We start from the raw sequence: 23,088 nt of genomic DNA, 5'->3' as shown, positions 1-23,088 counted from the left end.
GTTTGATATTTGGTATCTCATAGGGTCCCCTGAACACTTCCAGGAGTGATCCCTAAATGGTAAGCCATGAGAAACCTCTGAACATCACTAGGTATGGTCCAACCCCCCCCCCAAAAAAAAAAAAAAAAAAAACAGAGAAAGAATCTATCTCTGTAATTCCCATGGGATACAGGACCTTCAGTTATGTGGGGCCACATTGAATTAGTCTTTGGGCATTTTTGGAAGCTTCAAGGGACCCTTTCCCCAGGGAAAGGTTGTGAGTTTCTGGCTTCAGAAGAAGCTGGGTCTCTGGCTTGCTTCTGCGGGTTCCTGATCACTAGGGGTGAAGGGATGGAGGTGAGGTCACTGTTTATTCTGCTGATTGTTTTTGTGAACCCCATATCCTCCCACCCCAACTGTCTCTGCACTCAGAGGTCCCAGCACAATGACTTTGATCAGCAGCTGCCCAGGCTTCTCATGCTTTTCATTTACCCCTTTTACAGATGGGGATACTGAAGCTCAGAGAAGCTTCAATCATAGTCCCTTCCTTCAGGGTCACTCCCGGTGGTCTCTCAGCAGACCCTGCAGTGCCAGGGATCAAACCAGGGTCCCTCTTACAAAGTTTCTCTCTACCTCTCCTCCTTGGCCTCCCAAGTTTTTTTTTTTCCCTTCTACAAAGAGCAACACCTAGAGTCCGAGCTGCTGCTTCAAGTGCTAGAGATGACTCTAGTCTCTCCAGAATCTTCATGTCCCTGAAGGTCACCCCTGATTGTGCTTTTCTGCACCCAGTATTGCTGGGGGACCCCATGGTGCAGGGATCAAAGTGGAAGTAGCTGTGTGTAACACAAATCTTCACCTTAACAAATTCTCCAGCTCTCATCATTGTTTTTATTTATTTATTTATTTTGGGGAGCCCACACCTAATGGTGCATAGGGGTTTCACCTGACTCTGTATTCGGGGATGCTATGGGATGCCAAGGATCGAACTCAGGTTGACTACATGCAAGGCTAGCACCTGCCTCACTTGTACTGGCCCTGTCTCTACGTTGTTTTGTTTGTTTCTGTTTGGGGGCTACAGCAGTCGGCACTCAGGGGTTTACTCCTGGCTCTGCACTCAGATTATCCTGGTGGCCAGTGCCATAGCACAGCGGGTAGGTTGTTTGCTTTGCATGCAGCTGACCCAGGTTCAATCCCCGGCATTACATATGGTCCCCCAAGCCTGCCAGGAGTGATTTCTGAATGTAGAGCCAGAAGTAACACCTGAGTGCCACCGGGTATGGCCCAAAAACCCAAAGATAAAAAGAAAAAGAAAGAAATTACTCCTGGTAGGAGCTGACTCCTGGTTCTGTGCTTATGGATCACTCCTAGCGGGCTCAGGAGACCATGTGGGATCAAACCAGGATCAGGTGCCAGAAAGATAGCACAGTGGGGAGGACATTTACCTTGCACACAACCAAACCAGGTTCCCTCTCTGGCATCCCATAGGGTCCCCCAGCACTGCTAGGAATAATTTCTGAGCATCTCTGGGTGTGGCCCAAAAACAAACAAACAACAACAAAAACAAAAAACAGGCTCAGTGTGGTCAAGGCAAACTCCATCCCGGTATATTATCTCTCTGACTCTCACCACCTTCTGACCCTTTGGGAGGACTCACCCTCAGGCTGGATTTATAGATGGGGAAACTAAGGCCCAGGGGTTTATGTTGAGAGCTCAGACTCCCAGCAGGACCCCCTAGGACATCCAGATCCCTGAATTACAGGCACAGCTGTGCCCCCAGCCCCCAAAACTCACCCTGCATGAGTTTGCCTGAATCTTGATTTGCCTGGATGTAGGTGGGGACCTCCATCTGGCATCAGACCCTCTCATTAAGTGCAGTTGTGGTCTGACACGTAGCATTGCCCCCCTTCACCTCTCCTCATGATCCTGGCCCCATATGTGAATTAATAATTCCTCAAAATATCTTGAATGAGAGGGCTGGAGTGATAGCACATCTGGGAGAGAGACTGTCTTGCATGTGGCTCACAGGGGTTTGATCTTCATCATCTCATAAGGTCCCTTGAAGCTTCTAGGAGTGATCCTTGAGCACAGAAACAGCTGTCATCCCTGGACACTGCTGGATATAGCTCCAAAACCAGAAAAAGTCTAAGGAAAAGAAAAGGAAAAATGTCTGGTATGAGGACTGGAGCACTAGTACAGTAGGAAATGCATTTGCATGTGCCCAATGTGGGTTCAATCCCTGGCACCCCATATAGTTCTCCTAGCATTGCCAAGAGTGATTCCTGAGTGCAGAGCCAGGAGTAACCCTTGAGCATCACCAAGTGTGATCCAAAAACTGAAAAAGAAAGAAAGAATGAAACAGGGGCCGGGCGGTGGCGCTAAAGGTAAGGTGCCTGCCTTGCCTGCGCTAGCCTTGGACGGACCGCAGTTCGATCCCCCGGTGTCCCATATGGTCCCCCAAGCCAGGAGCAATTTCTGAGGACATAGCCAGGAGTAACCCCTGAGCGTTACCAGGTGTGGCCCAAAAACCGAAAAAAAAAAAAAAAGAAAGAAAGAAAGAAAAAAAGAAAGAATGAAACAGAGAAAGAGGGGCTGGAGAGATAGCATGGAGGTATTCTGCCTTGCATGCAGAAGGATGGTTCGAATCCCGGCCTCCCATGTGGTCCCCTGAGCCTGCCAGGAGCGACTTCTGAGCCTAGGGTCAGAGGTAACCCCTGAGCATTGCCGAGTGTGACCCAAAAACCAAAAAACAAAAATAAGAAAGAAACAGAGAAATAAAGAGAAAAAGAGAAAGAAGGAAGGAAGGAAGGAAGGAAGGAAGGAAGGAAGGAAGGAAGGAAGGAAGGAAGGAAGGAAGGAAGGAAGGAAGGAAGGAAGGAAAAGAAAGAAGAGAGCCGGGGCCGGGTGGTGGCGCTAAAGGTAAGGTGCCTGCCTTGCCTGCGCTAGCCTTGGACAGACCGCGGTTCGATCCCCCGGTGTCCCATATGGTCCCCCAAGCCAGGAGCAACTTCTGAGCACATAGCCAGGAGTAACCCCTGAGCGTCACAGGGTGTGGCCCAAAAACCAAAAAAAGAAAGAGAGAAAACAAAAGAAAGGGGCCAGAGTGATAGCACAGTGGGGAGGGCATTTGCCTTGCAAGTGGCCTACCCATATTCGGTTCCCAGCATCCTACATGGTTCCTTGTGCCTGCCAGGAATAATTCCTGAGCACAGACCCAGGAATAACCTGGGATGCCCAGCCTCAAAAAATAGAACAAAAGAAAGTATATGTCTGAGATTAGCCTCAAAATCACTTGGAATGAGTGTTGAGGGGCAGAGAAGTTTTGGGATACACCTTGGGCAGAGGGCTGGAGATGAGCCCAGGGGTTCACAGTGGAGTGTGCATTTGAGGGAGGAAAGGGTGTACCTCAAGAAGTGGGTGTACTGAGTGGGTGGTTGGGACACAAACAGGTTGTACAATCCCTCAGATCCATTTCAAATAGCTGTTTTCTTCCCTTCTTTGATTTAGGGGCTGCCTCCATAGGCCCCCAAACTGGCAGATTTGGGCCTGGGCATGGGGTCAGGTTGTGAGGAGTCATATTCCTGAACCCCATAGCCATTGTGCATTTATTTCATCACTCACAGTTGAAGCCAGGAAGGTCCCTATTTCCCATCCAACCGCTAGCCAGCACCCCAGAAAGCTTCCCCACCTCCCTGCCTCCACCCTTGCAACTCCAAGACCCCCATCCCCAGATCCTTCCCCAACTTTTACTTTGCCCCTCCAGGAACCCCCAACCCTGCACCACTGACCTGCATAGATGAGGGTGCAGGAAAGGGTTCCCCAAATTAAACATCTCAGCAATTTCAGAGGAATGTAGGGATCTGGGGGGTCATGGACATTCCATGAGTAATGGGTATATGGGAGACCCTCTGGAACTCGGGGTCACAAGCAAATACCCCCCCAAACCAGACCAAACCCAATTCTGGGTGTGTTTCTCCCCTCAGACCTGTGGAAACTTAGAGGTAGGTAGGGGGTGTGGGGTTCAGGACCGTTGGGGGGTTGGGAAAATTTGGGGTAACAGCAAGCAGGCTTTCCCAACCACCCTGATGCTCAGTGGCTGCATGCCCCCAAATTGGGAAAGCAGAGTGGAGGGTGCTGCAGATCCCACAGCTGACTTACTCAAGCCCAGAAAGACACCCCCCCCACCATGTACTGAGTGTTTCTCTTCTTCCTCTGTCAGTTCAAACTGCTATTGGGGGACTGGAGAGATACAGCAGCAGGGAGGGCATCTGCCTTGTCTCTGACTGCCCTGGGTTCAATCCCCAGCATACTAAATGTCTCCTGAGTTTGCAAGGAGTTATCACTGTGGGGATGTCCCCCCCAAAAAAGAATGAACAATAATTTTTTTGGTTTTGGCCCATACCTGGTGGTGCTCAGGTGTTCCTTCTGGGCTCAGGGATCACTCTTGGTGGACAAGAGAACCTATGTGCCCAGGTTGGCCTTATGTAAAGTAAGCACCTTTCCCCAACTGTGCTATTATAATATATATAATAATATATATAATAATATATAATATATATATTGGTTTTTGGGTCACACCTGGCAGCACTCAGGGGTTACTCCTGGCTCTGTGCTCAGAAATCGCTCCGAGCAGGGTTGGGGGATTATATGGGATGCTGGGATTTGAACCACCATCCTTCTGCATCAAGGCAAACACCCTACCTCCATGCTATCTTTCTGGCTCTGGATGATAAATTTTTATTGGGGGGCTGGAGAGATAGTCTAGTGGATAAAGTGCTGTCCTGGCAAATGGCCGGCCTGGGTTCAATCTCTGATATCACATATAGTCCCCTGAGCCCACCAGAAGTGATCCCTGCATGCGGAGCCAGGAGGAACCTCTGAATACCATCAAGTGTGCCCCCCTTAAATGTTTATTTTCGGGACCAGAGAGATAACATGGAGGTAAGGCATTTGCCTTGCATGCAGAAGGATGGTGGTTTGAATCCCAGCATCCTATGTGGTCCCCAGAGCCTGCCAGGAGTGATTTCTGAGCTTAGAGCCAGGAGTCACCCCTGAGCACTGCCGGGTGTGACCCAAAAACAAAAACAAAAAAAGTTTATTTGCAATTTTGGGGCTGTACCTGATCGTACTTAAGGGCTAGGGGATCAAGCCCAGGTCAGTTGTGTACAAGGTAAGGGCTCTTGGAGGTGGGGTCCCTCTTTTATAGTGCATAAAACAAAGAAAAAGAAATGGGGTGACAGTTAGTACTGGGGGGCATGGGATCAGCGTAGATTCAATTCCTAGCACTGAGGAAGGTCCCCCAAGGGCCACCAAGGTGAGGGCCCTCAATGCTATACTATCGCTCCAGCCCTAAGACAATACACTTTAAAATAATAATATGAATAAAACACAAACGAGTCGGAGCAGTGGCGCAAGCGGTAGGGCATTTGCTTTACACACACTAACCTAGGACAGACCTCGGTTTGATCCCCCCTCGTCCCTTATGGTCCCCCAAGCCAGGGCTTCTGACTGAGCCCTGGACCCTCCAAGCCACATCTCCAACCATTCCACTGCTCCCATGTGCCCCCTCAACCATTTGCTTCTTCTGCAACCCCCTTTTGGTCTCCTCTCTGTCCCCTCTCCATCCTATCACCCATCTTTGTTCCTGAGAACCACCGTGAGGGATGCCGAAGTCCCCGTTACCCTTGACCAACTTCAGGACCCTGACACCCCTGCCTCAGTTTCTCTGTGAGTGCCACAGTACCCTGAGTGGTCCTCACACAGGGGCAGGAGTGAGTTCAGAGTATGGGTAACTATGAGCACCCCTCCTCCTTCCTGCCTATCCTCAGCATCCCAGCCCTCACTCAGAACTGGATGCCCTGTAGACTCCCCCGTTGGCTGGGTCGGCCATCAGCTCCCTAATGTTGCCTCATTTTCCCGTTTGCCCTATTTCTGTGTGGTGTCAAAATGCATAACGGCTGAATGTGCAGGTATCACCTTCCAATAGGCCCCTGCACTCTTCCCCTGCAGCTGAACAGACATGCAAGGAACTGGGGAGTGGGTCAGACTTTGGTTGATATTGATTTGGGGGCCACACCAGGCTTTGTGCTCAGGGCTGACTCCTTGCTGTGCACTCATGAATCATTCCTGGCAGGCTCGAGGGTGAGGAGAGGGACCTATAGGATGGCAGGGATTGAACCTGGGTCTGCAAGTTGACTGCCCCCCATTGAAGTAGTGGTCAGGCCACAAGGCTATTTTTTTTTTTTTTTTTTTGGATTTTGGGCAACACCTGGTGACTCTCAGAGTTACTCCTGGCTATGTGCTCAGAAATCGCTCCTGGCTTGTGGGACCATATAGGACACCAGGGGATAGACCCGAGGTTCATCCTAGGTTATTGTGGGCAAGGCAAACACCTTACTGGTGTGCCATTGCTCCAGCCCCCCTCCCCAGGAGAGATTTTGTGCCTTGCACATGGTTGGCCTGGGTTTGATCACCAGCACCCTCCAGGAGTGATCTCTGAATGCAGAGTCTAGAGCAGGGGTCTCAAATTCTCGTCCTGCGGACCGTTTGCAGCCCTCCGTATGTTTTGTGGCCCGCAGCCTGACTTCAAATATTGCAGTATTCGCGATCATTCGCTTACCGAATAACTGCAATAAAAATTGCATTAGTAAGAAAAAAATCGCATTAAACATTCGCATACCCCAAGCAGTTCCGTTCGGGGTATGCAAATGTTTAATGCAATTTTTTGCGATTTTTTTTCTTACTAATGCGATTTTTTATTGCGAATATTCAGTAAGTGAAATCCCTTATGCGGCCCTGCCTCACCCCGACTTTGCCTCCTGTGGCCCCCAGGTAAATTGAGTTTGAGACCCCTGGTCTAGAGTAAGACCTGACTGCTGCTGAGTGTGGCCCAAAACCTGCCCTCTCCCCAAAATAGGTCCCCACGCATCATTGGGAGTGATCTCTGAGTACAAAGTCAGGAGTAGCTCCAGAGTCTCACTTAGGTGTGGACCTAAAACTAAAAAGAAAGGTAGGTGGGACCAGAGTGAAAATACTACAGATAGCAACTATCTGGTTCAACCCCCAGCACCTATAGAGTCCCTGAGCCTTGCCAGGAGTGATCGCTAAGCCAGAGCTAGGAATCAGCCCTGAGCATCACCAAGTGTGGTCCCCTAAAACAAAAATTGAAGCTGAAATGAGATACAGAGATGAAAAAAGCATCTTTATTAATCATGACAGCCAGCTACTGGAGGCCTATGATACAGGAGACTATAGGGCATGGGAAAGGGGGCAGGAGCTAGTGGGATCCCGAGATCCTAGAGGCTCCCCTGGGTTGGGGTGGCAAGCCCCCCTGATTCAGCACGGAGTCGATCCAGTCCCGGAAAAGTGACACTCTGGTGAAGAAGTCGACACCACTGCCGCACGGACCAGTGGATAGTGAAGCTATACCATGGGCCAGTCCATTGCAGATAAGGGGTGTTCCCCCATCACCCTGTTGGGGACAGACTGGTCAGGACCTCCAAGCTCAGGCCCTCCCCTCTTCTCCAACTTTGTTGAGACCTATATATTGATGCTTCTATTCCATCAAAGCTGTCCCTAGGGGGCCGGCGAGGTGGCGCTAGAGGTAAGGTGTCTGCCTTGCAAGCGCTAGCTAAGGAAAGGACCACGGTTCGATCCCCTGGTGTCCCATATGGTCCCCCCAAGCCAGGGGCAATTTCTGAGCGCCTAGTCAGGAGTAACCCCTGAGCATCTAATGGGTGTGGCCTGAAAAACCAAAAAAAAAAAAAAAAAAAAAAAAAAAAAAAAAAAAAGCTGTCCCCAGGCCCTTTGCACCTGCTGGGTTGCCCTTCCCTCCACTGGTTCTTTCCCTGACCATTCCTGGTTCATTTCTGCTTAAAATTGGGGTCCCACAGCCATTCTAGGAACTTCCCCAATGACCATTGAGAACTGAAATGAGACAGGCTGTAGAGAAAGAAACTTATGACATTCTCATGTTAAAATCCTCGGGGCCGGGTAGGTGGCGCTGGAGGTAAGGTGTCTGCCTTGCAAGCGCTAGCCAAGGAAGGACCTCGGTTCGATCCCCCGGTGTCCCATATGGTCCCCCCAAGCCAGGGGCGATTTCTGAGCGCATAGCCAGGAGTAACCCCTGAGCGTCAAACGGGTGTGGCCCCCCAAAAAAAAAAATCCTCTATTCCAGGAGGCCGAGTAAGAACACAGCTGGAAGGGTGCTAACACTGCACATGGCTGACCGGGGTTCAAAACTCAGCACCTGAGCCTCACCTGGAATGACCTCTGAGTGCAGAGCCCAATATGACCCTTGAGCACTGCCAGGTGTGGCCCCAAACCAAAAATAATAATCATAATAATAATGTTGGGCCAGAGCGGTAGTACAAGCAGTAAGGCATTTGCCTTGCCTGTGCTAGTCTAGGACAGACCGCGGTTCGATCCACCAGCATCCTATATAATCCCCAAGCCAGGAGTGATTTCTTTTTTTTTTTTTTTTTTTTTTTTTTTTTTTTTTTTTTTTGGTTTTTCGGGCCACACCCATTTGATACTCAGGGGTTACTCCTCGCTAAGCGCTCAGAAATTGCTCCTGGCTTGGGGGGACCATATGGGACGCCGGGGGGGTTGGAATCTCGGTCTTTCCTTGGCTAGCGCTTGCAAGGCAGACACCTTACCTCTAGCGCCACCTTGCTGCCCCCCCCCCCCCGGAGCGATTTCTGAGCGCAGAGCCAGGAGTAACCCCTGAGCATAACCAGGTGTGGCCCAAAAACTCAAAAAAAATTATTTTGGGGGCCACATCCAGCAGTGCTCAAGTGTTACTCCTGGCTCTGTGCTCTGGAATCACTCCTTTTGGTGGTTGGACTCGACTGACCATATGGAATGCCAGGGATTGAACCTGGGTCAACCATGTGCAAGGCAAACACCCTCTCTGCTGTGCTATCACTCTGACTTTAATAATAATTTTAAAAAAAGTCCCTAAGTACAATTCTTGCCCCAGTACCTGGCAGATGCCTCCCCGGCGGTTAAACACGCCTGTGCACACATTGCCTGGGCGACACTGGCTCTCGGGGGTGACAGTGACGTTGAGGGCCCTGGGGAAGCGGGACAGGCGCCCATTGGAGCGCTGGATGCCCCAGCCGGCCACCAGGCAGCTGGTCCCCTCTTCCACGGTCACATTCTGCTCGGGTAGAGGCAGCAGTGCCACGTCTGTGCCAAGGGTGGCCTCGCGGTCCAGCTGTGGAGGGAAAAATGTCAGGTGTGGAAGCATCTGGGCTCCACAGGGACTGAGCCGGAAAAGACCTGGAAACCCCAACTTTCTGCCTCCTCACCCCTCTAGAGAAGGAATAGGCAGTCCCCAAGACCGGACTGAAAGGACAGAGCCTCAGGGGGACAAAAGCCAAGTGCAAGGCCCCCATGAGCCCCACAAGGCATGATCTTCGAGTGTCAAGCCAGGAGTCAGCCCTGAGCACTACTGCCTTGTGAGACCCCAAAAACCAACCACACACACACCCAAAAAAACAGGAAAGGATGCTAATGAGGGTTTTCCTGCCAGCTTTGTAACAGAAGATCTGGACCCCCATACCCCACCCAGATCCCCAAGGCAGAGGGCAGTGTGTCATTCTGCCTAGATGAGGGATGGGATGCAAGGGAGCCCCCATTTACTCCCCGGAACTCAGACAGACAGACCTCCAGTGAGAGGCTGCCTGTCTCAGCATCCAGGTCCCTTCCTAAACCACAGCCCCCCTCTATATCCTGTACCCTGAGACCCTCAATTTCAACCTTAGGGCCCCCCTGGACCCCAGCTCTCCTAAGCATCCACACCCCCAATGCCAGCCCTAACCTCTCAGACCTCCAGTTACCCAGCCTGTTCCTGTACTCCCAGCCTCTATCCCTGTTCCCAACTGGACCCCCAAGTTTCCCAGAGTGCCCCCCCCAGTTCCTGACTCTCCCAATCTCTGGAGTCCCCCGCACCTGCAGCAGCAGCAGGTCATTGAGGACTTCGTTTGGGTCATAGCCGTTCTCGTTTATGCTGGTCACAGAGAAAGTCTGTCGTGAGCGCGAGCGCTTCAGCAGGTCGTAGGCGCCCAGCACCACCGAGGCGCTGCCCGGGTTCCTGGGAACAGGGGGAGGCTAAGAGAGTCCCTCATCTTCCTTATCCTGCCCAGCCTTGCCCACCCCTCCTCGAGGACCCCTGCCCATCCCGTGCCCCCCAGTCACCTCCCGCCGAAACAGCTGGCCGCAGTGAGCACGAATTGGGGGTGCACCAGGAACCCCCCACAGAAGTGGCGCCCCTGGTCCTGGAGGGAGGCCAGAGATCGGGTCTGCTCCCGCGTCGCCTTCCTGCCACCCACGATGTCCGAATAGGAGGCTAAACCTGGGGACCATGCAAGATGGGAGAGGGGTGTCAGCCTGGAGGGGGAGAAGGGATCAGGAACATCCCCCACCCCCATTCTACTCCCACCCTCAGGTGGGACACTCACCTCCCTTGCAGGTAGGGAGCAAGGACAGGCAGGCCAGCAGGCCCAGGAGCCTGAGTGCAGCCATAGTATAGGGGTGCCAGCATGCTGAACAAGCACACACACTTATACCCGCGCTGAGGGCTACTCCCCGACCTACATCCCACAGCCCCCACAATTCCCCTCTATGCCAGGAAGTTGCCGGGAAGTTGCCCAAGACACTCCCACCCCAACTACCAACTGTCCCCGTGGAGTTCCTCCAACACTCTGCTTCCTGCCTCAGTTTACCCAAAGCGTGTAAAATGGGCCACATCACCAGGATGGGGCCAGGGAACATGAATACAGTGGCCGGTGCTGCCTCAGTTGGGCAAGTGCGTGGGTGACCTGATAGTCTGCCTCAGTTACTCTCTGAGCACCCCTTTTACCCCCGACCAATTCACAGAGCCTGGAGACTAATCTCCCAAAAGATCACAGTTTGTTTATTTGGTTTTAGGGCCACAGCTGGTGATGCTCAGGGGTTACACCTGGCTCTGTGCTCAGACTTAATCCTGGTGGGCTAGGTGGGACTATCTGGAATGCTGGGAATTGAACCCTGGATGGCTGAGTGCAAGGAAGAGCCCTCTTCTCTGTGCTCTCATTCCAACTGCATTATGAACAACTATTTTTGGGGGGGTTTGGGCCACACCTGTTGACGCTCAGGTATTACTTCTGGCTCTGCACTCAAATTGCCCCTGCAGGCTCAGGAGACTATATGGGACCTGGGAATAGAACCTGGATCCAACCAGGTCAGCTGTGTGCAAGGCAAGCGCCCTACCGCTGTGCTATGGCTCTGGCACCCATAAGAACAACTTTTAAGGGGCTTATTTCCAAGGTGATGCTTAAATGTTGGTTCCTGTGGGGGCGAGACAGCAACCTTGGGGGTCAGTGTTTCATATCTCTCTCTCTCTCTCTCTCTCTCTCTCTCTCTCTCTCTCTTTCTCTCTCTCTCTTTCTGAAGGTGCTTTATCTTCCCAAGGTTAGCTGGGGAATGAGGGGGAACAGGGGTTCTCTGTTCAGCCTGGACCCTCCAAGCCCCATCTCCAACAGTCCCACCACCCTCATGTGCCCCCTCAACCTTTTGCTTCTTCTGCAACACCCTTTTGGTCTCTTCTCTGTCCTTCTCTATCCCCTCTCCATCCTTTCACCTACCTTTGCTCCTGAGGTCCACTGTGAGGGATACCCAAACCCCCATTTCCCTTGACCAACCTCAGGTCCCTGACACCCCTGCCTCAGTTTCTCTGTGAGTGCCACAGTACCCTGAGTGGTTCCCACACAGGGATAAGAGTGAATGTGGGGTGGGGGTGACTATGAGCACCCCTCTTCCTTTCTGCCTGTCTTCAGCATCCCAGGCCTCACTCAGAACTGGAGTTCTCAGACAGGATGCTGTCTGCCACCAGCTCCCTAAGGTTGCCTCATTTTCCCTGTTTGCCCCATTTCTGTGTGGTGTCAAAATGCATAACGGCTAAGTGTGCAGGCACCACCTCACCCCCAATGGACCCCTGCACTCCTCCCCTGCTGCTGAACAGACACACGAGGAACAGGGGCATGTCAAACTTTGGTTGATTTTTATCTGGGGGCACACCAGTGCTCAGGGTTGACTCCTTGCTCTGCACTCATAAATCACTCCTAGCAGATTCAGGGGTGAGAAGGGGGACCTATAGGATGCCAGGGATCCAACCTGGGTCTGCAAGGTGTGCCCTTTCCATCGTACTAGTGTGGTCAGGCCACAAGGACACTTATTAATGTCATTTTGTTGTTGTTTTTTGGACCACACCTGGTGATACTCTGGGGTTCCTTCTGGCTATGCACCCAGAAATTGCTCCTGGCAGGCATGGGGGACCATATGGGATATTTGGGGATCAAACGTGGTCCGTCCTAGGTCAGCTGTGTGCAAGGCAAATACACTACCACTGCGCTACCACTCTGACCCCTTAATGTCATTTTTGTGTTGTTTTGGTTTGGTTTGGTTTGGTTTGGTTTTTGAGTCACACCTGGCAGCTCTCAGGGGTTACTCCTGGTTTTGCGCTCAGAAATCACTCCTGGCAGGCCTTGAGGAGAATCATACGGGATGCCGGGATTCGAACCATCGTCCTGCATGCAAAGCAAACGCCTTACCTCCATGCTATCTCACCAGCCCCAAAATATAGGTTTTTTTCAAATTTTTAATATTGAAGGGGCTGGAGTATGGACACAGCAGTAGGGCATTTGCTTTGCACACGGCTGACCCAGGATGAACCTGGGTTCGAGCCCCAGTGTTCCATATGGTCTCCAGAGCCAGGACCTATTTCTGAGCACAGAGCCAGTAGTAACCCATGAGTGTCACCAAGTGTGGCCCAAAAACCAAAATAAAAGAGATGTTAATGTTGGTTTGGGGTCTATATCCAGTGATTGATGATCAGGGCTGACCCCCTGGCTCTATACTCAGAAATCACTTCTGGAGTGCTTGGGAGACAAAATCGGATGCCAGGACAGTCTCGTGGGAGGCCAGAACCCTTCTGGCCATTTGTGCTGTTTGATCAAACTCGACACCCCGAGTTAGTCTAATTCAACCAAGTACCCTCCTCACTGGACTGTCTCAAACCCTCTGAGAAACATCCGTGACAGCCCCCCAGCCAGATGTAGGGGCGACAGGGACAAATCCAGACTCAGGCTGGACATGTTCAAGGTAATCACTGGTTGCCCCCCCTAAACAAGAACTGGGGGCTCAGCCTGGGCCGGGTGTCTAGAAGAGCAGGGAGGAAGTCCTGGGACTCAGTTTCCCTATTTGACCACTGAGGGTTCTGGTACAGCCCAGTCAACAAGGGCTCAGTAGCAAATCTCACTGGGCCCCCAACTCATTCCAGGGGTGCATCCTTGGGGCCCGGAGACCCGGGGTGCAGGGATCATCCTGGGCTGATGGAAGGGGGAGGACAACAGGGTGCAGGACGCAACGAGGGGGACAAGGAGGAAGCAGGCAGAGAAGAAGGGGACCATGATGGAGTGGGCCTGGGGTGAGATAAAGGGGTACAGGATCTGGGGCGATCAGAAGGCGCAAAGGGCAGGGTGGAATGGTGGGGGTGAAGTGTGGAGGGTGGAGGGCCGTGGGGCCGGGGCCTGGACGCGGGCCTGGAAGAGGGGGGGACCCCTAGATCCTTTTGTCTCTAAAGGCGACAGGCTGGGGCCCCCCTGGGAGAGCTCGCTATGGAGACGCGCGCGCGCGCTCGCGAGCACCGGCCGGGGAAGGTCTTGGGGGGACATTGAGGCAGCCGGAGAGCCCCCCAGGAGTCGCGCGGCGACCCCCGGAGAGGGTAGACAAAGCGCCCCCCGATTCCCCCTCTGCAGAGGGGCGCAGCGCGGGGTCGGGGGCGTCTTTGTGCGGCGCAGCACCGCCCCCTGCCAGCTCCACCCTCCGCGCCGCCGCCGTGCCAGGTGTGGGGGGCCCCACGGCCGCACCCACCTACCCACCACCCACCCCCGTCGGGCCGGGGACCCCTCGATCTCCCCGCAGCGCATCCCGGGCCCGCCTCCCGCGGGCAGGGATCCGCCCCAAGCCCCCAGCCAGGCCGGCCACGCCCTCCCGGCCGAGCCCCCCGCGGACCCGCCGCCCGGGATCGGGGTGCCGGGGAGCCCGATTGCGTCTCCGGGCCGCAGTGCGCGCGGCACCCCCCGCGCCCAGCTCGCCCCGGCCTCAGTTTCCCTTTCCCTGCCCCTGCCTGACGCCTGCGCGCCCGCCCCGCCGCTGCAGGTGCCCCCCGGGGGCTCGGCCCGCGCCCCCTCTTTGTCGAGAGCCTCTTTGTCTCCGGGAACCTCGGCCGCCGGCTGCCGAGGCACCATGATCGCCACCGCCAAGGAAAAGAATAAGAACCCCAAGGACAGCATGACTCTGCTCCCCTGTTTCTACTTCGTGGAGGTGAGTGGGGCCTGCGGGGTTTCTGGGGGACCCCACGCACAGGCCGAAGGGGCAGGAGCCGGCACAGGTCGGGGCGGCCTTGGGTTGCCGGCAGCGCCTGGGTGTCTGGGTAGATGTATGGTGGAGCTGGGTCAAAGGCGTTGGGCTTTGCAGGACCTATAGGAGTGTTCGGGGGGCACCAAAAGGGTGGTCCCGGGTACAGGTCAGTGGGTGCGGGGGGGCCAGGCACTGTGGGGGAGGCTCTGCGGTTGCGGGTTCATTTGCCCTGTGGACGTGGTGAGCTCTGGCATCCTTGCTCCTGCCTTCCTGCTAGAACAGGTCTGGTGTCGTCTCCCCCCCCCCCCCAGATTCAGACAAATATTTTTGGGGGAGGGCACACCTCGCGATGCTCTGGGCTGACTCCCGGCTCTGTGCTGGGGCATCACTCCTGGAGGTGCTCAGTGGGGGACTCTATGGGATGCTGGAGATCAAACCCAGGTCAGCTGCCTGCAGACAGGCACCTTCCCCGCTGTCCTATTGCTCTGTCCACCCCCAGGAGATTTTTTATTTATTTATTTATTTATTTATTTATTTATTTATTTTTACTAAAAGAGAATAAATAATAATAGGCTGGAAAAATGGGGGACTTTCATCCATTCTTCCTGTGCGTGCTCTGGACCCTGAACCATCTTCCTGGGGGGGTTCCTCCTGGCCATGTTCAAGGGTGATGACCTGCTCAGTGCTCAGGGGTTAGGGGTCACTTCCGGTGTTGTTGGGGATCAGAACTGGGGCTCCTGCAGGCAAAGCTTGAGCTACAGCCCTTTGAGCATGTCTGGTCTCCAGTCACCTCCTCACACACACTTAACATGCGAAGAAGCCAGGCAGGCTGTGGGGGAAAGAGGGTCCCAGACCCTAGCAAATAGGGTATGGCAGGGGCTGCCAGTCAGAAACACAAGCCCAGGTCTCCCCCACATCCATCCGCAGCCCCCCATTCTCATCCCCCCCAAGCTCATCCCCCTCAGTTCCTGTCCTCTGCTCCAGCCTCTGCAGAAAATCTGTTTATTTTCCACATTTCCATGACAATGGGTTCCAGTTTCTCAGGGTTCTGGGGGCCAGTGGAGATGAGCAGTCATCCTCTGGGGAGCACCCCGCTCACCACTGTGTTCTAGAAACTTCCACACCCCCTTCAGCCCCATCAGATATGGGTGGGGCCCTTCTTTCTCCCAACCCTCCCAGTTTCTGATCATGGCTTTTCTCAGCCATCTTAACTCTCCACATTGGGGTCCTCTCTTTTTTTTTTTTTTATGGTTTTTGGGCCACACCCGGTGACACTCAGGGGTTACTCCTGGCTATGCGCTCAGAAGTTGCTCCTAGCTTGGGGGGGGGGTCCTCTCTTTTTCACCACTGTGGGGAGCTTCTGTGCTGGGGCCCTTCTGAGCACTTGAACAAAAGAGAGATTTTTTTATTTTATTATTATTTTATTTTTGTTTTGGGGCCACACTCGGCAGTACTGAGGGTTGACTCTTGGCTCGGCACTCAGGAATCACTCCTGGTGGGTCTCGGGGAACCCTATGGCGTGCCGGGGATTGAACCCGGTTCAGTTGTGCAAGGCCAGTGCCGTCCCTGCTGTACTGTGGCTCCTGCCCTCACTTTTTGTTTTGGGGGGCACATACTGCTAGTATTCAGGGCCTCTGAGTGCACCCTACAGGGAGCTTCCTCCTGAGGTGTTGGGGGACTCTGTACTATTGGGGTTAAAACCTGAGTGTCTTTTCCTTGCAGCTGCCTACCTGCCCTGAATGAATCATTCATGGGGGTGTAGACCCCACAAGGAGGCCTTGACCTGGTCCTCTGGACTGTGCCCTCACGATGGCGGGGAGGCTCCTGTTGTTTGATTGAGGGGTGCTAGACCCTCAGTTTAGATGGTGTCCATCAAAAGAGAGAGAGAGAGAGAGAGAGAGAGAGAGAGAGAGAGAGAGAGAGAGAGAGAGAGAGAGAGAGAGAGAGAGAGAGAGAGATGGGCAGGAGGGGAGAGAGATGGGGAGCAGAGCCCAGGAGAAGTGGGGCTTGAAGGAGTCAGAGGGGATGGGTGGGAGGGGAAGAGTCAGGAGGAACGGAAAAAGCTTGCAGGGGTGCAGCAACGATCTGTGAGGGTCCAGGAGGCAGGAACTGCCCCTGACCTGAGTTCCACGCGCTGTCAGCTCTTCCACCATATTGGGAGGTCACAAGCAGAGACAATTAACCCTCGTGACTCCTGCCTGAAGTTTGGGGGGAGTGCTTGGACCCAACTTTAGGCATTTCCCAAGGGAGTGCTGCCCTGCCCTTCACTGGGAGATCCTCCATTCCTTCCTCTCCAGGACATGGGTCTCAGACAGGCCCCTGGGTAACGGAGATGAGGTTCCCTGCCACAGTCTGGCCTGTGGGGGTGCTGGGGATCATCTGTTAGTGGAACCCATGGCTCCAAATGAGGGTCTGGAGAGATGCAGGTCTGGAAGCAAACGTCAACATAGGAAATACTCCACACAGTGAAGAGGTACAAGAATGGGTTCAGGAAATCCAGTGCTCAAACAGGGAATTCAACCACCCAAGCTTTCTGCTCCTAAGACAGAACGCAGCTCAGTGGAAGAAGACAGAAGAGTGAGCCCCTGCCTTCCTCAGACCCTTGCTTATATTGACAAGACTTAGATCCCACCCTAGGGTGGGAGAGGAATACCAAGTAGGGAATAATCCAACATACCATCACTAGATCACATCCTAGGGTGAAGTACAATTATTGATTAGGGTAGGATCAGTAACCCAACAGGGATCGAATCTTCATCAGCCATGTGCCTGGAAATGCCCCCCTGTTTATTTAAATTATGTAGGGTTATAATCTCTCCTAGACTGGAAGATGATAGATCCTAAAAGATCTCCCAGAACGGGAAAGAGATTCCCATTCCCCTATCCCTTTAGGATGGGGAAACAATCTTGGTAATATTTATCTGAGGCAATAATCCACACAGACAGGAGGGTAAAAGGTGAGAAGGTTGGTCGGGGCCAGAGAGATAGCATGGAGGTAAAGTGTTTGCCTTACATGCATAAGGACAGTGGTTCGGGGGCCGGAGAGATAGCATGGAGGTAAGGCATTTGCCTTTCATGCAGGAGGTCATCAGTTCGAATCCCAGAGCCCCATATGGTCCCCCATGCCTGCCAGAAGCAATTTCTGAACCTGGAGCCAGGAATAACCCCTGAGCACTGCCGGGTGTGACCCAAAAACAAAAAAAAAAAAAACAAAAAACAAAAAAAAAAGGACAGTGGTTTGAATCCTGGCATCCCATATGGTCCCCCATGCCTGCCAGGAGCAATTTCTGAGCGTAGAGCAAGGAGTAACCCAAAAACAAGACAAAACAAAACAAAGGTGAGAAGGTTGGATGCAGAATCCTTTGTCAGCCTGCTAGAGCTCCAAAAGCCCAGAGACTGCCTGCTAGCTGCCCAAAAGACCCTGAGCACCTCGCTGGACAACTATTTATTAGGCTCTCAACAGTGCCCCCTCCTGGAAGGTTGTAGGTAGGACAACAGGCAGAGAGAAATATTATAAAGGCCTTCATATATAACACACACACACCCATACTATCACTGGGACTTCAGGATGTGTTTCTTGCACCACAATACGGAGAGATTTGATTTTGCTCCTGTAGAGACTTTGTCCAGGGCCTGGAGAATAGGACAGGGGTTAAAGCACTTGCCTTGCAGTAACTGACCCCAATTCCTTTCCACTCAGAATAAGGTTCCCCTGGATCTATCTCCAGCCTGTACATGAGCCACAGAGCAGCCTGTGCACCTTACATCCAGGCTATGTGGGCAGACTTTGTCAGCCAGCAGTGACATGGGCCGGGGAAAATAGACAGACCTGCAGAGATTGGAGACCACAGGAAAGACTAAAGTGCAAGGGACAAGAGATGCATACCCTGGAGGGCTTCTGGAGGAGGGCTAAGGAACCAGTGAGATAACTAAGAATTTTTTTTTTGAAGGGTGGGGTTGGTTCTACACTCAGAAATTGCTCTTGGCAGGATCAGGGGACCATATGGGATGCTGGGGATCAAACCAAGGTCCTTCCCTGGCAAATGACCTACTGCTTTACTAACTCCATCACTCCAGCCCCCTGTCTAAAGATTCTTGATCCCCAAGAATAAAAGGCCACAGGGAAGAGGTGCTGTTTCTGGGTTATTCAAGATGGCAGAACAGCTGGAAGGAAAAATATGTGGATTTTTTGGGGGGAGGGGTTGTGGGCCACAATTGGCAGCACTCAGGTTTACTCCTGGCACTACACTCTGAAATTGCTCCTGGTAAACTGGGGAACCATATGGGATGCCAGGGACTGAACTGGGTCAGTTCTGTGACAGCAGTGTGCACGGCAAATGTTCTACCACTGTGCTATCACTCCAGGCCAAAAATGTGTGGATTGAGTGCAGGATGGGTGGATGGGTAGATGGGGAAGGTGCCAGGTGGGTGGCTTTGCAGATGGATGGTGTGGTGGAGGACAGTGGCTGAATAGAGGGCTGGATGAGTGGATTAGTGGATTGGTAGTTGAATGGATGGGTGGATAGTGGTTGGACAGATGTGTGCATTGGTGGGGGAGTGGAGGGGGATGAATGTGAGTGGGTGGATTGATGGCTTGGTGATGTGTGCAGGGTGGCTGCATGCGCAATGAAGGGATGATCAGTGAATGGAAGATGAATATGGATAAATGGAGATGTTGAATGGATAGGTGAATGGATGGTGAGTGGATAGGTGGCTGGCTGGCTGGCTGGCTGGCTGGATGGATGGATGGATGGATGGATGGATAGATGAATAGTGAGTGGCTGGATGGTGGATGCCTAGGTGGGTGTTGAGTGGTTGGGTAGGTGGATGGCTACATGGATTGTGGTGAATGGGTGAGTGGTGGAAAATGGATGGATGGAGGACTGAATGGATGATGGATGGGTGGAAGAAAGCAAGGGGTAGTTGAGGACGGATGGGCAAACCAGGGGAGGGAGGGCTTCCCGGCACAGAGATCCATGCTGACTGCCTAGATTTAGGCGTATGCGTGTGTTCCTGGGTGGACCAGCCCGGCAGTGGATGACGGGCTGGAGGATGAAGATGGGACTGAGCCCCGGGAGATGATATTTGAGATCGAGGGACTGGACCCAGCCACGGTCTCCTTGCAGCTGCCCATCGTGGCGTCCTCCATTGTGTCCCTGTACTTCCTGGAGCTGACCGACCTCTTCAAGCCTGCCAAGGTGGGTTTCCAGTGCTACGACCGGGCGCTCTCCATGCCCTACGTGGAGACCAACGAAGAGCTCATCCCGCTGCTCATGCTCCTCAGCTTGGCCTTCGCTGCGCCCGCAGCCTCGGTGGGTGTCCGCAGTCCCTGGAGGGGCCAGAGCGAGTATGGCGGGGTGGGCAATGCAGCGGACAGGCAGGCAAGGCTGAGCTTGGTCCCCGTGTCGCGCAGATCATGCTGGGCGAAGGGATGCTCTACTGCCTCCAGTCCCGGTTGTGGGGGCGCAGCGCGAGTCCCGGCGGGGCTGAGGGCACCATCAACGCGGGAGGCTGCAACTTCAACTCCTTTCTGCGACGCACCGTGCGGTTCGTGGGTGAGTTGCCTGAGATGGGCCTGCGCCTCCCTGCCCAGGCCACAATCCAGACCCGCAGCTTCCCAGTGGCCTAGGGCGATTCTGCCCCAGGCTGTCCCAGGGCAACCCAGGCCGCGCCCCTGCCAGGGCCCCTTCTGACCACCTGGGGTTCCCGGATGGAGCAGCCACGCCATGGGCGATGAGGCTGGAAGATGAAGATGGGACTTTGTCCCATGTTTTGGCCCCGCCCCTTCTGTCCAGATGTGGCCCCTCCCCATGGCCGTGACCTTCTGACCCTCCTGACCATTCGTGGCTGTGCCCATACTATAACCCCGCCCCTTTCAATCAGCAGTGGGCCCCGCCCATGTAGGTGACCCCGCCCCTTAAAACAGCTGTAATCTCGCCCCATACTGTGGATCGCCCCTATCTGACCAGCTTGACCCCACTGATGGCTGTGACCCCGGCCCTTTATATTAGCTTAGCCACGCTCATTCTGTGACAGCCTTTCCCGAATGGCTTAGCCCCACCCATTTATGTGACTCCGCCCCTTCGAACCAGCTGTAGCCACGCCCGTTTTGGTCAGCCTATTATGGACCGCTTGGCCATGCCCATTTCTGTGACCCCGCCTCCTCGGTCCAATCACGACCCTGTCCTGCCTGTAGCCCCGCCCCATTCAGAGACCACGCCCAACCGTGGCCCCGCCCCGCCCCAGGTGTGCATGTGTTCGGGCTGTGCGCCACAGCCCTGGTGACCGACATCATCCAGCTGGCCACGGGCTACCACGCGCCCTTCTTCCTGACCGTGTGCAAACCCAACTACACGCTCCTGGGCACCTCGTGCGAGGCCAACCCCTACATCACGCAGGACATCTGCTCCGGCCCCGACACCCACGCCATCCTCTCTGCTCGGTGAGTGGCCTCAGCACGGCGGCTGGGGGGCCTCTGGGGAAACTGAGGCCCAGGCAGGCCACTTAAGCCACTGACCTGGCCTCCTCTTCCAGGAAGACCTTCCCGTCGCAGCACGCCACGCTGTCCGCCTTCGCCGCCGTCTACGTGTCGGTGAGTCTTTCCCCCCACCTCCCCCCACAGCCCCGCTCATCGCCCAGTCGGAACCCCCACCCATCTCTGACCCCACCGGCCGCCCGCAGATGTACTTCAACTCGGTCATCTCGGACACCACCAAGCTCCTGAAGCCCATCCTGGTGTTCGCCTTCGCCATCGCGGCCGGCGTGTGCGGCCTCACCCAGATCACGCAGTACCGCAGCCACCCCGTGGACGTCTACGCGGGCTTCCTCATCGGAGCGGGCATCGCCGCCTATCTGGTGAGGGGCTGAGGGTCCGGCCTGCCAGGGCGGTCGGAGGGCGGAGGCAGGCCCCTCCGGGAAAGGCAGTCTGGAGGGGGAGGCTGACTCCCGGTGCAAACCCATCTCTGGGTGCACAGTCTCGTTGCATGGAAATCTATGGGTGCGCAGCCTCGTTGCATGGACAAAGATGGGTGACCCCCCCCAAGTCTTGGCCTGTCCCCACAGGAGGACCCCGGTCATGTCGGTGCTGGGAAACCAAAGCTTTAGGTCACCTTTACACGTGTCGCTCCCTCTCAACCCCCAGGCCTGCCACGCGGTGGGCAACTTCCAGGCGCTGCCCGCAGAGAAGCCCGCGGTCCCGACGCCCGGCAAGGACGCGCTGAGAGCCCTGACCCAGCGTGGCCATGACTCGGTGTACCAGCAGAACAAGTCGGTGAGCACGGACGAGCTGGGCCCCCCTGGGCGGCTGGAGGGCGTGGCCCGGCCCGTGGCCCGCGACAAGACGTCGGTGGGCAGCCTGAAGCGTGCCAGCGTGGACGTGGACCTGCTGGCGCCTCGCAGCCCCATGGGCAAGGAGAACATGGTGACCTTCAGCCACACGCTGCCCCGCGTCAGCACCCCGTCGCTCGACGACCCCGCCCGCCGCCACATGACCATCCACGTCCCCCTGGACTCGTCCCGATCCAAGCAGCTCATCAGCGAGTGGAAGCAGAAATCCCTGGACGGCCGTGGGCTGGGCCTGCCCGACGAGGCCAGCCCCGGGCACCTGCGCGGCCCGGCCGAGCCCATGGCGGAGGAGGAGGAGGACGAGGAGGAGGAAGAGGAGGAGGAGGAAGAGGAGGAGGAGGAGGACGAGCGCGAGGGCGGCGGCCCGGCGCCCCCCTCGCTCTACCCGACCGTCCAGGCCCGGCCCGGGCTGGGGCCCAGGGTGATCCTGCCGCCGCGCCCCGGGCCGCAGGCGCTCACGCACATCCCCGAGGAGGGCGTGCAGGCGGCGGCCGGCCTGTCGCCCAAGAGCAGCGCGGCCGTGCGGGCCAAGTGGCTCCTGATGGCCGAGAAGGGCGGCGCGGTGCCGGCCGTGGGCGCACCGTCGCAGCCCCGCGTGGCCAACCCGCCGCGCCTGCTGCAGGTCATCGCCATGTCCAAGGCGCCCGGCGCGCCCGGCCCCAAGGTGGCCGACGCGGCCTCCTCCTCCAGCGCCAGCTCCGACTCGTCGTCGCAGTACCGGTCGCCGTCGGAGCGCGACTCGGCCAGCATCGTGACCATCGACGCGCACGCCCCGCACCACCCCGTGGTGCACCTGTCTGCGGGCAACGGGCCCTGGGAGTGGAAGGCGGCGGGCGGCGACGGCGACGGCGCCTACGAGCTGGGCGACCTGGCGCGCGGCTTCCGCGGGGGCCCCAAGCCGCTGGGCGTGTCGCCCGGCTCGTCCGTCAGCGACGTCGACCAGGAGGAGCATCGCTTCGGGGCCGTGGCCACCGTCAACCTGGCCACAGGCGAGGGGCTGCCCCCGCTGGGCGCCGCCGACGGGGCGCTGGGGCCCGCCAGCCGCGAGTCCACGCTGCGGCGCAAGGCGGGGGGCCTGGGGGCCGGGGACGCGGTCGCCGGGGAGACCGAGAGCTACTTCCGCAAGATGCAGGCGGCCCGCAGGGTCAAGGACTGAGCCCTTGGGGGGCGCCGGGGAACGGAACCCTACGGTCCCATCGCAATAAAGGTTCAACCCGACGGGTCCTTCGGCTGTTTCTGCGCGCCTCCAGCCCACTCACCCCGTCTCCCCACCTACCCCAAGTCAGAAAGCAGACCGGCAGGAAGGAAGCAGTGAAGACAAAGTGAGGGGAGCTTACAGCCGTTTATTCAAAGTCGGGTACAAAC

General features: G+C 55.4%; 2 protein-coding genes across 2 annotated transcripts; one reads left to right on the top strand and one right to left on the bottom strand.

Annotated features, from left to right (window-relative positions):
• Positions 1-7,252: 7,252 nt before the first annotated feature.
• Positions 7,253-10,503, bottom strand: AZU1 (azurocidin 1). The gene is made up of 5 exons (XM_049788237.1): positions 10,440-10,503; positions 10,177-10,333; positions 9,931-10,072; positions 8,960-9,193; positions 7,253-7,447 (listed from the first exon to the last, which is right to left on the bottom strand). Exons 1-5 carry the CDS (start codon positions 10,501-10,503, stop codon positions 7,253-7,255), a joined length of 792 nt encoding a protein of 263 aa, XP_049644194.1.
• Positions 10,504-13,872: 3,369 nt separating this feature from the next.
• Positions 13,873-22,879, top strand: PLPPR3 (phospholipid phosphatase related 3). Its single transcript, XM_049788736.1, is given in 7 exon segments — positions 13,873-14,343; positions 19,506-19,691; positions 19,793-19,934; positions 20,626-20,821; positions 20,914-21,002; positions 21,005-21,234; positions 21,521-22,879. Coding segments are annotated over 7 exon segments (2,280 nt in total). The 5' UTR covers positions 13,873-14,265.
• The last annotated feature ends 209 nt before the right edge of the window (positions 22,880-23,088 follow it).

Source organism: Suncus etruscus, chromosome 15 (genome assembly GCF_024139225.1).
Source record: "Suncus etruscus isolate mSunEtr1 chromosome 15, mSunEtr1.pri.cur, whole genome shotgun sequence".
In the NCBI taxonomy this organism is placed as follows: domain Eukaryota; kingdom Metazoa; phylum Chordata; class Mammalia; order Eulipotyphla; family Soricidae; genus Suncus; species Suncus etruscus.
Note: the sequence above shows the minus strand (reverse complement) of the source record. Positions and strands in the feature narration are given on the sequence as shown.

What these genes read in the sequence shown, in the direction of transcription:
- AZU1 (XM_049788237.1), bottom strand. Translation starts at nt 10,503, where the DNA reads ATGGCTGCACTCAGGCTCCTGGGCCTGCTGGCCTGCCTGTCCTTGCTC. An exon ending in GCTCCCTACCTGCAAGGGAG is followed by an intron (nt 10,334 to 10,439) that starts GTGAGTGTCCCA and finishes CATGGTCCCCAG; the next exon opens with GTTTAGCCTCCTATTCGGAC. An exon ending in GCCGGGGAGGCATCTGCCAG is followed by an intron (nt 7,448 to 8,959) that starts GTACTGGGGCAA and finishes TGTCCCCAACAG; the next exon opens with GGTGATGGGGGAACACCCCT.